At 33.1% G+C, this 18,033-nt stretch overlaps 2 protein-coding genes across 2 annotated transcripts; one reads left to right on the plus strand and one right to left on the minus strand.

Moving 5' to 3' along the window:
- The first annotated feature begins 301 nt into the window (after positions 1-301).
- On the plus strand, positions 302-2,079 carry LOC132730549 (von Willebrand factor C domain-containing protein 2-like). Its single transcript, XM_060716502.1, has 2 exons — positions 302-598; positions 1,876-2,079. The coding sequence occupies exons 1-2, from the start codon at positions 343-345 to the stop codon at positions 2,052-2,054; spliced, it is 435 nt and encodes a 144-aa protein (XP_060572485.1). The 5' UTR covers positions 302-342; the 3' UTR covers positions 2,055-2,079.
- Positions 2,080-9,359: 7,280 nt separating this feature from the next.
- LOC132730555 (trace amine-associated receptor 1-like) lies at positions 9,360-12,206 on the minus strand. The gene is made up of 2 exons (XM_060716509.1): positions 11,465-12,206; positions 9,360-11,238 (listed from the first exon to the last, which is right to left on the minus strand). Exons 1-2 carry the CDS (start codon positions 12,134-12,136, stop codon positions 10,705-10,707), a joined length of 1,206 nt encoding a protein of 401 aa, XP_060572492.1. The 5' UTR covers positions 12,137-12,206; the 3' UTR covers positions 9,360-10,704.
- Between the last annotated feature and the right edge of the window lie 5,827 nt (positions 12,207-18,033).

An 18,033-nucleotide genomic window follows, 5' to 3' on the forward strand; every position in this document is an offset into this window, starting at 1 on the left:
TGTTTTTTTAGAGGGGGGTCAAATTTAATTATTTCTTACGAATTTCCATCTGTTATGTATCAGAATTTCGAAACGTAATCTTCATCATAAAAAATCCTATTTTCATGCCAGGATTTCTATATATGTGCTACATAAAATATTTGATGTTTCTATGTTTACATACTAAAATGTTACATGTACCAGTATCACTATATCTACAAGTACATGTGTAATATATCTTATCAGTGAACGTATTCAACCTACATTGAGAGGCCGTTACCATATTTAGATTCTTCGTAAGAAAGTCGTGGTATTCTCTACTTTCCGTATTTCTTTCTAAAGTGTTAGTCATAAAAGACAGACATGTTTTCTTTTATTTGTGTGTTACTTGCAGTTATAACATCCTGTCTTGCTAATTCTACCCCGCCTACATTAAAGCAGGTATGTGTTCGTGACGGAAAAACTTACCAAATAGGCCAGAGTTTTCAGCCGACTCCTTGTGAACATTGTTTTTGTAGTGCTGACGGTCGGGTTGTGTGTGCTATTGCCGACTGCTTCTTCACACCATGTGTTGACGCCGTGCACGATCCTACAAAATGCTGCCCACAGTGTCCTAACGGTAAGAGAATTTGTTTTCAAGTCTTTGCAAACATTACCAATATTTCTTTCAATAGAAGTACAAAAAAAGTATAAAAATTGCAAATTGAGTTTCATTTAGTATGGCTACGTGAGAACATTTAAAGAGCAATTTAAGTATGTTACAACCTTTATACTTGCTTGAGCATCTGAACTTTACGTATTGCATCTTTTTTGCCCATTCCGTTATATTTTTTAAGTCTTTGGTGAGTATAGGTAAACGGCAAAGAATTTGGAATGATGGAATCCGTGAACTCAATAAAACAGAAATACATATCAACAACATGTGGTACTACATGCAGACAAAATTAACGCAGACCCCTAATTATAAAACTCAAGTAATCTACTAATACGTGTGTGCTTGACCGTATGATCAGGTACACGTGCCAAAACGTAAATAAAATGTTGTTTATCCATCACCAATCGCATCTTTTAGGCCCTTTCCGTCAAACTTCGGATAAGGACCTTGAACACTATAGTAAGAATACTCAGAACGGATGTGGTATTTCGGTCAAACCGACGCATGTAAGCAAAAAGTAATTTAATGCTCGGAGATGTTGACTATGTTTTGTAAAAGTCCACCTAAATTAAGTAAAATTATAGATATAAAAGCAAACAGCACATTGTATTTATTAATATTGTTGTACTGTAGAAACCTAATTTACAAAATATAAACCGGTTGACATTATTTCAGATTTGTTTTAACTGTACATCAGTGGGCATTTTAATCGATTATAATTCAATGTAGTAATACCACCATACCGTGACGTCATTTTCGGCATCATTTCCAAGACAAAAATTGCTCGATTCGAAAAAAGAAAATAACCATAAATAATATATTTTTGCACCAATTTTTATTCGGATTTGCCTAGTCTATGGAAAAAATATAAGCTTGCCACGGAATATTGGACCTCTGTCAGTATATGACCCGTTTTATGAAACCCTTTGTAAAATTTTGGAAGTTGTTTTTATATGAGCGGACTTCAGTTACAAGCTGTTTTGTTGTAATGCATTGTCTGATCTATACCATGATTAAAGGGTCAGGTTTACATCAACCGGGAATACGGATGGCAAAATCATACCTAAATATGTTGATATTGTTATTATTTATGGCGTAAATCTTACTGTTTACTTCAGATGTCAATTGTAGCATCAGTTTCAAGTCAAAAAATTCGTACTGTTATCATTTTAAGTAACTTCTGCTGTTGTTGCTGCTGCTGTTGTTGTTGTTAATTATAATTATTATATTTTATATTTCAGGCGAGAACTGCCAACACTCTGACGGAACCATTATAAAGAAGGGAGAAGTGTATAATCCTGATCCAAATACAAGTTGCATGTGTCCATCTTCGTTTCATTTCGGACCAACACAGGCTGTGTGTGCCATAAAAGCTGTAGATCCTGTTTTGCATGTACCTGTTGACCCCTCTCATGTTTGATAATTTCAAAAAAAATATACTGTTATTTTGGTGGGTTTTTTCTCTTTTCCGTGGTATCATGGAGATTTAAAATAAAAGTCTCCGATAGGATTCATAATAACTTGTCTTTTTGTCTGAGTGTATATAATCTTATTTTAAAGCACAGACAAGAAATATCCATTTGCAGTACATTTATCTCTTAAAACCAAAATCCAGGCTGATGTTGGTCTTGCAACGTAATCAGGACCTTATCTATGTCTGAAAGCTGTAATTGGTCGGACGCTTTTAATTTTGTTTAGTCTATAGTGTTTTAAGGGAAGCCGTATTATTGCTTTATAATATATTAATATGTACGTGCCTATTCCATAATGTGCTATTGAATAGAAAATTTGTTATCGGTTTTCAGTAAGTTAAAATCGTACATGGTAATATAGCAATGGGGAGAGACATATCATAACACATATATGACCACAAAAACTATGACCTGCATAACCAACACCAGGGATACACAAACAAAGGCTAAACCCCTATTTCCTTTGCCGTCCCTTGGGTTTTGCATAGCATTTAACGGTCGCTTTGTATTAGGTTCGACTACGACGATGATTATAATGATGTGATCCATCCGCCTTTTCAGGCATTAAATCCAGCTATCGCTGTCGAGTACAGACCCCCCAGACATGTCACCACTTATGCCCTTAAAGGGCTCATTTTGAAGCACAAAAATATCAGACGTAGCTTGACTGACTGATAAGGTTATGCAACTCGGACTGGTACCTGACACATGTATTCCATATGCATTATCGACAAACAAAAGCATTCTTTCAGTTTTTAACAGACGAATGTTGAATAAAATTTTAAGTCAAAAGGGCGGTTACTTTTTACAATTTTGTACAAGAATTTGTAACAGAGTTACCAACGTCCTCAGCCTACGGGAATTTTACATGGAACACAAAATTGTGCCATTTCAAAAGATTGAGGTATGGGCGCAAAATTATGATCAATGCTAGACCTGCACATGTCAGTAACAATAAATTTATTAAAGAAATATAATAAAATAACTCCTGTGTATGTGTCAACAGAAATACAATCACTATTTCAAAGTCACAAAATGTGACAAATACAAAATCAATACAAGGTATGGTCTGTTACAGGGTATATTCCGTGCTCAGTCATCAATCAAGGTATGTGGGCAATTCACCAATGACATTTTATTTGCATGGGCCTGTCTTGGCATCATACATTGTAACATTCTATTTAAGGCTTTTCCCGACAAGTGTGACATTGGCCTTTGAGGTAGAAGTCTAGGTGTTGTCTTATTATTGTTAACGTTTGTGCCAAGTTATTTTAAAATCCCTTGATTGATGAAAGTTATATACCGCACACAAAATATACCCTAGAACAGACCATGTTAAGCTTTGGCACTTAAGTGTGACCTTAACATTGTAGGTAGGAGTCTGGCCGTTGCATATGAGACATGGTCCCATTATTGTGAACATTTGTGCCAAGTAATTTCAAAATCCCTTGAACAAAAAAGAAATTATGAACTGCACACAAAATATACCCTATAAACGATCATGTTAAGCTTTCACCTCTAAGGGTGGCCTTGACCTTGGATAAAAGGGTCCGGGTTTGGGCATGTCTAATCGTCTTATTATTGTCAACATTAATGCCAAGTATTTTTAAATCTCTTGTTGGATGAGAAAGTTATGCAATGGAAACAAAATATACACGATAGCATACTACGTTAATCTTTGACCTCCAACTGTGATCTTGACCTTGGAGGTAGTCTACTGGTTTTAGCGCACACAGTCTTATCATTATGAATATTTGTGCCAAATAATTTTACAATCCCTTAATCTATAAAGAAGTTATAGACCGGACACAAAATATACCCTGTAACAGACTATGTTACTTTGAAAGTTGTTGATAGTCAATGATATAGTCAGGTTATTGGTGAATGATATTCATTTGAAAGGCATGTCACTGTATTTTATTAATATTTTGCCTCAGAAAAGAATAAAATTTTACATCTAAAGAAAGGGCAAATGTGACTTTTATAACGTTAAAGTATTGGTTTGTGAGCAAGTTAGATCTTTGTACCTTGAAGAAAGTGGTGATTATTGTGTAATTATTGGTCTTAAAATAGCGAAATGTAGTATGTGACATCCATACAAATACTACATCACTTTAAATGTACTAACTGCTAAAAGGCAACAGGTAAAAAAAAGTTGTCTAGGTAATTGGCCAATAAGTAACATTTCGGAAACTATAAAAATACACCAGAAACGGCTTTTGAGAAATTAGAAGAAAAAAAAACGTTTCTTATGCATAATTGACGTTTAAGGTGTGTAAAGTCAATTTTGTATATTGAAAGACTATTGACAATACGAGTGATGTTAGATGAATACACTGAAATTTCAAAAGAGAGAATATGTTAACCAATAATGAACTTATTCATAGAGATTACAACATCACCTTGTAGCACTATTCTCATTTATCAATACACGTGAAAAAGACAAACGGGCGACAACTAAAATAAATCGTCCATTATTCTTATGCTTAAAGGCGGAAAACCAAATATAATTACAAGTAGTTATCATCCAATTACCCTGTTACCGGTAATTTACAATTTTTTTGAAAACATAGTCCATATAAGGCTAAAACATTGGGTCAAATATAGCGGCACACGGTTCCAATCATTAGCAAAACACTTAACAAGAACATCTAGGATCAATCACTCTCTCAATCAATCTCCAAGAAACAATTGCTCATTACATAGAACATTAAGCAAAGTTTTTGCGCTTTTCTTGGATACCAACGCCGCTTTCGATTCAGGGATTACTGAGCACTTTGTAAGAACAATATTTGTCAGCTATTCAGAAAAAACTATGTACTAGTTAATGGCGTTAAATCAGAAAGCTTGCCCGTTCTTTAAGGCGTACGTCAAGGAGTGGTATTATCTTCTTCGCTCTACTTCTTATACATCAACGATTTACTAAACATTCTACAACAAAGTAATAACGGGTGTGTCATAGGTCGTCTGCAATGTGATAACCATACCCTCGCAGATGATCTCAGCTTATTATGCCCTAATCTGAAGTCACTTAAGTTATGTACAGACAGTGAAAAAACAACATTGGAGGTATCACATTATGACGCATGGAGGTATCACTTTAATGACTGAAATTCAAAATTAATTGTATTTGATGTTTCACAATCATCAGACTACTCTATTTATTTTGAAACGTCCTGTATCTAGTCTGCTAAAACACCAAACACGTTGGTATAGAGCTTCACAATTCATTTCGCTGCTCTAATGCGGTTTACATGCAATGCAGAAAGGACAAGTCATCCCTGTTCTCATTCCTGTCTATAGAACCAGGGGAAGTATATCCGTTAGTCCATTCAAGACTGGTCGAAAAGGTCACAATCTCAGTCGCATTGTGTGTATGCGAACTCTGACATAACTTTAGGAATGTTTCTTGCGACTAGCAGCTGATCTTTTCTATCCAAACATAAACAACTCGAATGATATGGTCCTTTAAATTGTTAGACTGGTTTTCTTTTGAACCCCTGATAGATAAACGGAAACTGTGTTTTCTCAAGAAACTATGTCAAACGCCAAAGATTTCCTTACCAAGCATACATTTGAAATGCGGTTAAAAGGCGCTTATTTGCAACTAGGATTTATCGCTGATATGTTCAAGATACTCGTCAAATAGGGCTTATTTAAACATCTGAAGGGCTTATTTAAATATCTGAATAAGTATATCCAATTCTCAAAGTTCCTTACTAAATTGACTTGGAAAAAACAGCAAGAAACAGCATTTATTCCTATCATGGGAAGCGAGAATCGTATCTGATCAAGAATTCTGCAAATTTTGATCAATTCGTATCCTATAGCAGTCTCACTCTCTAGGTTATACCTTTTAGCAGATACAAGTTAAATGTTGATGCTGCATATCAAAGACGCCGCCAAAGATGTGAACAGTCAATCAGCATTGAAAATCGTTCTCTATTACCGTTGAATATTCGAAGCACAAATCAATTTTGTCTCCATGTTCTTGGTATGTGCTAGTTGTTTAAGTTGCATATTATTGTGAAAAAGTAGAACCTAATGCATAAATTCACAAAGCGATACCATGTCTGAAATTCTGAAATGTTGTCTGTTGCGACAAAGATTGAAACGTCTGGTCGAAGCAAAATAAAGTGGATAACAAGTAAAATTGAAATGATTGGTATACTTAAAATAAATTCAAGACAATAAGGGCCGAGAATACGTCCATTTAAATATTGGTACGAATTGCATTATGTTCGAATGATTTTGAGGACGAACTGTTCTGCAGTGATCTCCCTTTACTGGCCGTAGCGTATCCGGTGCGGTGAGTTTGGCGCACTTTCTTAACGGTTGAGGGAGAACCGCCTCTCTAATAGTGGGCGTGATTTAATGATTTGACAAGTGATATTGATCAAAGTTGTCATGATTCCCTTCCGCCCGTCAACGAGACTAAATGTTAGCATACGGAGCTTCATATTACATTTGGCGACAATTTAAGACGGAGCCGAACTTCATCAGAGGCGGAGCAAATAAAGTGAGTGACATACCTCTCTCAACGGTTCAGTTTTAGAACGATCGACTTTAGACTGGCTCATTGGCACGTTATTTATTATGTAGATAAAATTAGATAATGATAAACAGAATATGATATTCAAACATGACACTATCACTTCAGTTAAACGTTTATTCTAATCACTTAAAGCTCTGTGACATGTTATACATCAGAAAAGCTATGCTTTTTTATTAGAAAATGTGAAAACAGTGTGATTTTGTTTAACCCAAAAAACACACAAAGTCAATTCTCAAGTCTAAAATTTTCCCCATTGCTGTATGGACAAATGCATATCTACTAGACGCCGCGTGCACGTGCACTGCACGCGGCGTCTAACAAAACATCTATACGTCATGTCCTTAACATCATAAGTTATAACATTATCCAGTAAAGGTAACGAGATCATTTTTTCAATAGCAAGGCTGTGATTTAAATAGACATGTTAAAGTTATAGTATAGCGACGAGACTGTTATGTGGAAATATCATGGCATGGGGCGATATTGAGGGGTTTCTACTTAAATAATAATAATTATCGAAACTTTTGTTATCTTGATTTCTGTGAAATGTTGAATGCCTTAACCACATGTTTAACGTGCATTGCATTTGTTATTATTATATGTAAATATCTTTAAGCATTGTATTTCAAATGAGTATTTCAAATGAATGCATTGTGTACCTATGCTAACTATGTTAATCTTGTTATGTAATCGATAATTCATTGATAATTCTAATATTGTTTTTACGTGTTTTTTGCATATGTATATATCTGTAGAACATGTTATATTCACTGAAAAGTGGAAATAAAGAGTGTATAACATTAATCAATATAAAAGCTTAAAAATGATTTGTAAAACAATGCTTTACATATAGGCTTCCATTAGCCAAAAGAACCAATTCTAAAGAATCGAGCAAATTCAATAAATCACTTTAAGTATCATACTCGTAATATATCATTTTAACCAGTTCAAAGAAATCTAATATGCAAAAAATAAAATTTGTTATTCTGTTTCTATAACATAGACCCCACGTGTTATCATCTCTTTCCTGATATCTAAATTTGTTAAACAATTCATTCATTTGAAACTAATTAGTTATTGTCAGTCAGTGCTTTTTTCATTTTACTTTCAACTGTAAATGGCAATGTTTTATGTCTTCTTTGTTCCTTTATTATGAAGTAGCGAACGAATGGCGTAAACTATGTTAAAATTTCTTGAAGTGTTTTACATAAGTTTAAAAATGGATATTCAATAACACGTAGTTAAATTCATGTTAATTCTTTTAGATAAATGTTGTTATTCCGACTTTTAATTTTTGAATACCTTATGTTTTTAACATTTTATTAATATTTACCTATACGGTATGGGACTATAATTAATGTGAGTGAGGGAGGAACTGGGGAGAGAGCAAGTGAACAAACTATTAAGTAAGATATTAAATAGTTTGTTGTAAACATCAAACATATATACATAATAAAAATGCATACAAAAACACCCGGACCATTGCCACTTTATCTTAAATGCACATAGTGCAAAACGGAACATTTAAATGAGATCAAAGTTGCTGTTATATATGTAAGTTTCAGAATCACATTACAGTCAATTTATCATCATGTTTTACTATTGGCATGTTATATGTCGATCACCTTTTATAAAGCAAATTTCTCCATAGCATATATGTTTTAGCTAAAAAGAGAAGAACTTTTTTCTGATGATTTTTAATACCAGTTATTCAATGATTGTAATGTTGTAATGTACATCGTTTGTAACATCGCAATTAAATGTCATTGATGTTATATCGGTACATACCGAGCACACAATTAACACCATTGTTTCATTCAGCCCCAAAATTTTGTGAAAAAAGTCTTTGTTTCGTCTGAAACTTCTGCGTTACAACAAACATATAATACTATAAAAACTTTGTTGAACAATAAATAAAATTACAAATTATTTGATTGAATTGTTTTCTTAACACAGCTCGCTAATTTTCTGTTAAACATGGCAAAAATATTTTTAGATTTTTCAAAAATATCTTATTTTTTGATTTTTTTCCATTTTAAGAATTGTATTTCAAAAGTGCAATGGAACTTCTACAATGATTGAATAAGACTCAAATGCATTTATTTTACATTATATGATACAATCTGGATCATTTATAGCCTCTCACAAGACCAAAATTGCACTTTTGGCGATGAAGTGACTGTCCCACTTTAAATCCCCCAAGCCAGGAAGGGGCAATGCCTCTGGCAACCCCCTGTGTATTCTTTTGGATTTGGGGGCTCTTCGTCGAAAAAAGGTTGCACTTTTTTAAAACAACATTTAACAATCAAAAAAACAAATATTTGATGCCTAAATAAGGCATTTTTTCATTTATTTGAGACCCAACAAAAAAGGAGGGCGGGGAAAAAAGCGCGTTTAACAGCGTGTATTAAGAATTGTTACAATGAGTCATAGTTATAATAAATTTTCATAAATAAATAGTCTTTGATTTTGGGTTTTTACGAAATTACATTGGTTAAACACAAACACAAAACAGTAACTGTCATATTTGAACGGTATTTCCTAAAAATTTTGGGCAAGGTTATCCATTCATATTCATTATTATTATGTATTTTGGGTTTCAGATTATTCCTCGACAAGTATTTAATCTTTGGTCATTTGAAATATCTAAAAATATTTTTTTAGATGTTTTAAAAAATGTATCTGTCATTTATTTGATTTTTATAATCCTGGATTTAAGATGTTTGTATATTCCATTTTATAAATGGACAAATCTGAATTACCTACAATGTCTTTGGCCATATACAAAACTTAAATATGGTCAAAACATATATTTTACATATATAATACAATTTATATACATTTTTTGTATTATTGCAATAATCGTAAACTAAGAAACACATAGAAATTGGAAAAAAAAACACTTAAATTGTTACTGCTGACTGCACAGTAACTGTCAAAATTGTAAGTATCACCTCTGACACTTGCTTCAGGAAGTCGATTCTGTGCTTAATTGGCTCAGTGGTCTAAATCGTTGTGACTTTCGTTTCTAAGCGGGAGTTTGCGAGTTACATACATTTGCTTCTTTCTGTAACGAACTAAATAGTTTTGTTAGACACAGAAAATAATGTAAGAAACCAAGTCATTTCAAAAAATCAAAAAGAAAATCAAATATTACAGAAAAAATGACTAAACGATTAATAGTGTCATTATTGTGCATTTATGTATGTAGCGTATATAAACATCGGCATATAAAACAAACGAAAGCAAAGTGCACCGTGAATCATAAACAGCAGAAGAAACTTTTTTACATTGTATTAAGAATTGTTACTGATATGAGTCATAGTTATAATAAAATGTTTCATTGAAATAGTGTTTACTTTGATATCATATAAGTGTGTTTCATAAACGGCAAAATGTACAATGATAACATTAAACTTCAAACAAAGTAAATGCATATTGTGAAACAAATGCACAAAAGTAAATACTTCCACAAAGGAAAGGTATCCATTCATACTTCCTATTGAAAACTTCATTAATCATTTTAGGTTTCAGATCTATTGCCATGTCGACATTAAGTAATGAATTAATGTTTGGTCATTTACAAATATAGAGACAGATGCCATATACTTGTATTGTCAATATCCTAACATCATTTCTTTGTGCACTAATTTGAAATTCCGTTCTCGGGAAATGCACTTTATTTGCAATTATTATCAGTTCCAAAATATAACATATTGATATGTTTGAATTTCTACCAATACTTAAGTTAGACACGCATATCTTAGTCAGCCCAAGACCTATTAAAGATGCAAAGTTCAAATTTACTGTGAATACATGAAATATAGCAATGAAACATTTTAATGAGTAAGTGTTATACATGTATGACAAATCAATATCAATTAACACTTATCATCAAATAACATAGTTATTAAAACGTCAACATCAAAATCAGATAACGTAAATAGTCCTTATATCGTTTGGAAAATGAATGAGAAATCATTATTGTGTGAAGTGTTTCTGCGCTTAATGAGGCCAGATAACACAAACTATTGTAAATAATCTCACATTCCTTTAGTTTCTTGAATAAGTTCTGTTACTTGTTTATGTTGTGCTCTCGTATGTGCTATGTTTGAAATATTTGCAGGAGAATGGTTTGGTGTATTTGAGGCAAACATGCTTCCTGTTACTATAATTGACATGTTCTCATCACCATTTATACTCATGGCCTTCTTCATGTTACTTTGTCTACGTTTGTAATTAGCATATGCTGTAGAATCTTCACTAAAGTCCCTGCTTTCATCGTGCGACTTTACGTACACGGACTCCTTAATAGATTTAATCCACTTTCCACATGCAAATTTCAATGCTGCGCGGCGAAATTTTCTGTTCATTAGTCCATATATCAGGCAGTTCCAGAAACTGTTGCTAAGAGCTAACCACGTGACAAAGAAATCGGCTTCATCCGGAAGCGTTACTTTAGCGGCAACGATAATGAGCGTACAAAGAGTCCACGGTGAGACAGCGAGGAAGAATCCTCCAGTGATAGCTGCCAGGTATTTCGATGTCCGTATGTTAGCGTTAACCATTTTACCATGCTAAAAAACAAACAATAGTTAATGTAGTGAGATTCTTAAGCTTATTTGTTTCGAAATATCTGGAATATAACTTCATAATAAAGCAAAGTTGCAACTTCGTGTTAGACTACAGTACAGCGTAATATAGTGTCACTATAGTAATATGTGATAATTTCATTCAAAGATATGCAGATTTATCGGGATCTCTTTCAATCATGGAGTATAGTGAGTAAGAAATGAGACTTACCTTATCGTCAGGAGAAACAGTCAAAACCTTTCTCTGTGTGGCAGTCCTGTATATCGAACCATAACAGACAACAAATATAACTGCTGGTACAAAATAGAATATACTAAGAACGTTTAGCGTTACTTTCGGCTCTAGATAAAACGGCTCGCAGTTTATTCCGATGTTGTCGTAGTAAAATTGACCTGTTCCAAAAATAACAACAGCATAACAGGTGAATACTGTCACCCAGGTTCCTATGATGACAAACAAAAACCTTTTTGACGTCATAATGTTGTTGTATCTTGCACAATGTATGATACAGCAACGATCGACAGCTATTAACACCATATTTAATGTTGATTCGTGAAACAAAGCTGAGATAAGAAGAGCTTCAAATTTACACATAAAAACTCCGAGCGGCCAGCAATGTTTGAGAGCTGGATAGATTGTTGATGGACACATTAGCACTCCCATGCTCAAATCCGTGCAACACAGTGAGTTCATCATGTATCTAACTCGCTTCATAAACTGTTTCTTCGTCTTTGGACTGTTGAACACGACAAGGCAGCAAACATTCCCGACTATGATCAGCAACATAATGGTTATGATGATAATACATCTTAAAACATCTCCGCCTGTGATCACGTGCGTGTTTCCTTCACATGTAAGTGACTGGTTCATAGCTCCGTACATTTTGGTACGATATATTTTTACATAAAAGCAAGCATTAGAAAAAAAAGTTCATCATTCATCTACTAGTTAGTCGTTTTTCATTATGTTTGATAAATGACCAAGTAAGGTGTATATATATAGGAGTGTGATATAATACTTCATTTCCCGTCCTTTTCATTGTCTTTTAAGATTAATTTTCCGGTGATTGCTGTTATCTGGTTTGTTCAGTATATTAAATGAAATATATCATTTATATGTTACTGACATATCAGACATCATAAACTGGTGCATATCTCGTATTGGGAATTACGGGGGGGCAGGGGGATAAATGCGTGCTACTGACAGAGAGTAACAAAGTTTGGTGAAGTCTTGGGTGTATTTTCAAACATGTTTATAACTTTCAGCACAACAAGATAAGTTTTGTTGAAAACTTCTAGTATCAAAGACTTATTTTCTCAAACTACTTTCTGCTTTAAATTGTAAATTAGTAACATGTATATATACCTTGAATAAAATTATGTTTAACCTTAAAACCAAACACTAAATTAGTAAATTACTAAACACATCTAGTATTATTAAAAAGACAAAGAGAGAAATGTGATCCATTAAATTATGACAATTATGCCTTAACATACCAATATATTAATACTTATTTTTAATTTGTTTCTTATGATAAGAAATAACGAGACGTTATATCATCTAAAATTATCAGACATTACATATGCCATGTAAATATCTCAAACAAAATTGTATAATATACATAAATATTTTGCTTATTAATAACCTATAATAACCTATATTAATAACCTTATTATAAAGGCGAGAAATGTTGATAGTTTCCTTAAACTGCAAGTAAAGAGCCAAGTGTGTCTGCAATCCGGACAGACGCTTTACTAGGGTCTGCTCAAATTGAAATCCATAGCCTTAACCAGTGAAAGTATTTAATTTTATGCAGGGCAAGCGTTCAATATAATAATTTAACAGAATGTATGGCAGTGCGAAAGTCCACTTTATTCGCGCAACTTCTAAAACAAAAACAAACAAAAAAAGACATTATTTAGTCAAGGCGTTCTGTATCTTGTAAACCGGACATATATGTGTATGATAATAGCGTGTAGAAAAGGCCGAGTTAATCTTAAGTTGTTGTGGAGTCATTTTTGCACAAAAATAGCCTTTAAGTCTTTTTTAACAGTTGGGATATCCCCAGGAGTGTTTTTTACCAGGTTTCATTTGAATGTACCAACTAGTCTGCAAGAGGGTCGGCCGGTTTTTATAAAATATCGATGATTTGGATTTTTTTCTTTACTCTTTCTAACAACACTTTTAATGAGGATTTGAAAACTGTATTGATATATAACATTGAATAAGGCCTCAGAAACGGTTTTTTCCTTTGTCAGAAATTGCCAAGTTTAATAGCAATTAAATAATGGTCTCAGAGCATAAAACATGTCTGAAGAAAGTAGTGTGGAGTGTGAAATTATTTGTTACAAAAGTAGAAACATGTAAACAAGGAAGTATTTTGGCCTCCATACAAAGTACCAAATCACTAATGGTTTAATAATTGCCAAAAAGCAACATGAGCAAAAATGATTCAGATAATTGGCCAATGATTTAACCTTTTGGAAACTATTATATGACACAAAAAATAAAATGTTCTCGAGAAATGAAAATTAAAGCATTTCTAAGGCATAATGGGCCTATCATATAAATGACATTTAAACAGGAAACTGGTCATAACGTAAGCAAGGGGCATGGCATGAAGTGGTTGCACACTTGGTTCAAGCGAGAAAATTGGTGTGTTATTTTGAAATCCGCCCATTCTTTAGCAATGCTTATAGCTATTTTGTCAAGTTTGCAACCAATTTTCTCGCTTTAACCAAGTGTGCCACCACTTCACGCCCTGCCGCTTGGTAAGTATCATGAACCGAAACGCAACAAACTATCCGGAATTATGAAACCTGCTTGACCTTCCTGTCTTATGTAGTGTATACATGTATTTATCTTACGCGAATCAATAAAACACCTAAGAATAATAATTATTCTTAGAATAGATTTATATTTGAAATATAATAAGTTTACGACTATGAACGACGTATACCAAGTTACATGTATTTAGTTACTTGTATTTTACAAGTTGCACTTGACAGTACCGTCCATGAACAGGCTCAATCAAACCGAGCATGCAACGTTTTCAATTTTGCTGTGTTGGGCTTTCTTTAGGGATTCTTATTTCTCTCTATTTTACCGCCACATCAGCGTTGTATGTGCCATGTTATATTTCCGATCCTTAAAGATCGTTCAGCACGACATAATTGTTGTGCTTGTGTTATTTTAGTTCTTTCTATTCGGCATCTTTCTTGTTAGGTGGTTCCAGTATTCCTTACTTGAATACTGTTGAATCACCCTTAGGATATGTGGCCTGCTTTTTAAATTTGTCTTTTGTCGTCATATCTGTGATATGCAGGCTTCATAACCTCAGATCCCCTTTCAAAATTTCATTTTATTTAGTTCCGCCCATTGTTTTCTCGTTTAGGGCACATGCATTTTTTTACTTGGGGACCATATGCCGCTTTTCATGGAATGGTACTAACGTGTCACATTGAAGGTTCCATGATAATCGCCATATGAACACATCTGCTCTAAATTTTACCAGTTCATGTTAAATGTTGAATTCTGCTTAAGCCGGTGCCAGGGGCGTGGACGGTAATTTGCACTTGACAGTACCGTCAAAGAACAGGCTCAATCAAACCGAGCCTGCAACATTTTCAATTTTGCCGTGTTTGGCTTTCTTTAGGGGTTCTTATTTCTCTCTAGTTTAGACTTATTGATATAAGTATTCATACTTTATAACATCATTTAAGTTTCCTTACATATATTTATATACACTTATATACATGTACCTATTTATATATTATTTATATACTTATTTATATAGTCATTTATAATGTTTAGAGTTTATATGTCTATTATTCTAATACATTACAAACATCGATGCGGCATAAACACATCATTGTCAGATGTACATGCCCTCATAACCGCTATGGTTACACTTTCAAAAAATTTACTTTTCTAATGAAATGACCACAAAATGCGCTTTTTCTAACATACTACTTTGACTGAGGTAAATATAGTACGTAGACTTATTATTCTTCTTTTTATCTAAATGGACAAATTAAACAATGCATGAAGACGTCACGTTTACATATAAACACCAATCCCAGTGTATATATTGTATAATTTTGCTGTATCTTGAATGGAATGAAGTATAGAAAATATTTTCACGGAACATGATTACATACCATATCATATCACGAGGCAGAACATGTATACTCTGTTTAAGTTACAAAAACGTAATAGATACAAGAAAAGCATTGATACAAAACATCAAAGGGCCTCCAAGCAAGAAATACAGCAGATGAAGATGAACTAGTAGACATATGATGACAAGATATTCTTATTATCTTTTCAATGGTTAATTGGTTTTACCAGAATTGTATATCACTTATGAATGAACGGACGAAAGACATTGTTCATTATGAACTTTGATTGGCATGCTAGAGATTAGAATATTACTTGTTATTTCTTTATGATCGTGATTATTAATAGCAACGGATATATATGTATACAACCATTTATAATCCATATGTGTAACGCATGATCACCCTTATTATGTTATCGCTATTAGCGAAGACCCCCTCTTAAGGTATCTGTTCACACTTAGTAAAATTATGACACTGGTTATATAACCATGTTAATCATGTTGAGCATAATTGTTTATTATACAGTAATTGTAAGATCTATTTTAATAAAAAAGTTTACAGATTTTATTAATATTGTTTTCTTTTCTCTTTTTGGGGTTTTTATGTGCTATTTTAAAACTGACTTTTTACGTTTACTGCTCTTTTTTTATTAAAATTGTAAAAAAATTTTAAGAATTCAATTGTCATATTGACCGACGATTATAAGTCAAAACTTAACTGGAAAAAGTCAGTAAATTATGGTTATTCTTTCAATATATAAAATTGTTTATTCTTAAACCATGTACATGTACATTTGTATTTTTTTTTTATCATTTTTTAAATTATCAATCAATTGAATAATTCATAAAATCTAATTTGAAGTTTGAATAATTCCTCGGCATCTTTACTAAACACGAATAACAAATTAAAATAAATGTTTCAAAGTTGATAGTGTCATATTAATACAATAAAATGTACCTTTTTTGTCAATTATTGTACATATTTATTGTTTTTATCTCATATAGATAAAATGAAAGAGGTTATAGTTGTTGTTGGTTTTTTTTTACGAATTGCATGTTTATGTATAATAATAATCAACAAATTTGAGAGTTAATCTGTGTTTATTAATTATTGTAACCAAACTAAGTGACAAACATTCATTTTGGAAAAAAGCTTATTTATCTGTAAAATATTTGTTCTGTTCTGTAATGATATCAAACATCTACTCCAAAACCGGGAGAGACCGGACAATAAACGTGGTCTCAACCCGGTACGGAATTAGACCCAACCCGTTGTAGAAAGTAGTTCTTTAAAATTTTGAAGTGGCCCAATTTAAGTCATCTCTAGTCAGATTGGTCATGATAAAAGTGTATTTATTGCATGTGTGTAGTTTTTGTGTGTTATATGATGACTTTAAAAGTTGTTTTTTGTGTATTCTCCAGGAACTCATTTGTTGGCGGAAGGATTAAAGATGTACTACCCACTAGCTGTCAGGAGTTTTTAAAGTGGTGAATCTAAACAGTGTTACAACAGAATGAAGATTTCTAAAAAAAGTAGATGGCTAACCTATTATATTTTGGGCCTCATTGGACTTAGATAGTGTTAATGTTTAAAGTTGAAGACAGTATATAATTCATCAAGAACAATGGAATCCAGAATTAAGCCTCAAATGTGACTGATTTACTATAGAACAAATAGTACGAAAATTCACCGGGCCGAGTCCACGTGTGATACTATTCGCCGGTCACTAGTAAATCCCGGTCAAAATAGACCGGGAGAGACCGGGAATTACCGATATGAGTACATACATCTATAAATAGATTTTCGTCTCATCATTCTATTTACAGCTACAACAATAACATACCATAATAACACACTGTGTACTATAAAAAACCCGAAGAGCGAGATTTATTGACGGAAAAGGTTATTTCATTTGAAAATGTTTGCATTTCGAAATTCTCCAGTTCGCTATTCATTGTACATATCGCGACATTTCATTTTTAATTAATAATCAAGCACCCTCATACCGATCGGAATGATCGGCTTTTATTATGACGGACTAAAAGGCTCGAGAAGTTGCTGTCGCCCTTTCACAAAATCTGATTTCATTCCATAAGGGGCGCCGCGCTTCGGCAACAAATAAATGTTTTCTTGTTTCATTAACCACATTAAGTTTTTTGACAATATGTTTTCCTGATTTAATTTTATATTTTTCTTTTCTATTCTATTTTAATTATAGTTTATCTCATCTCTCTCTCTCCCTCTCTCTCTCTCTCTCTCTCTCTCTCTCTCTCTCTCTCTCCCCCTCTCTCTCTCTTCTCTCTCTCTCTCTCTCTCTCTCTCTCTCTCTCTCTCTCTCCCCCTCCTCTCTCTCTCCTCTCTCTCTCTCTCTCTCTCCTCTCTCTCTCTCTCTCTCTCTCTCTCTCTCTCTCTCTCTCTCTCTCTCTCTCTCTCTCCATATATATATAAAGGAAACATATACATATATTATAATGATATCATCCTCGTGACCAATTTAATATACACTGACATTTCACACATTTTATGCTTCCATTTCAAGCGTATTCATTCTCGTATTAAATAAAAATTTAAGGTAAGTTGTTTAAAAAAGAATATACAACAGTCCTGTATCTCCAAATCTATGATTTATCCCTATGAAGTGTCAACTTTTAGTTTCAT

This window comes from Ruditapes philippinarum, unplaced genomic scaffold (assembly GCF_026571515.1).
Source record: "Ruditapes philippinarum isolate M1 unplaced genomic scaffold, ASM2657151v2 ctg1930_1_1_1_1, whole genome shotgun sequence".
Taxonomy (NCBI): Eukaryota; Metazoa; Mollusca; class Bivalvia; order Venerida; family Veneridae; genus Ruditapes; species Ruditapes philippinarum.

Coding starts and splice junctions, on each gene's coding strand:
- LOC132730549 (XM_060716502.1), top strand. CDS start 343: ATGTTTTCTTTTATTTGTGTGTTACTTGCAGTTATAACATCCTGTCTT. Junction 599..1,875: donor CTGCCCACAGTGTCCTAACG/GTAAGAGAATTT, acceptor TTTATATTTCAG/GCGAGAACTGCCAACACTCT.
- LOC132730555 (XM_060716509.1), bottom strand. CDS start 12,136: ATGTACGGAGCTATGAACCAGTCACTTACATGTGAAGGAAACACGCAC. Junction 11,239..11,464: donor CTGTTTCTCCTGACGATAAG/GTAAGTCTCATT, acceptor TTTGTTTTTTAG/CATGGTAAAATGGTTAACGC.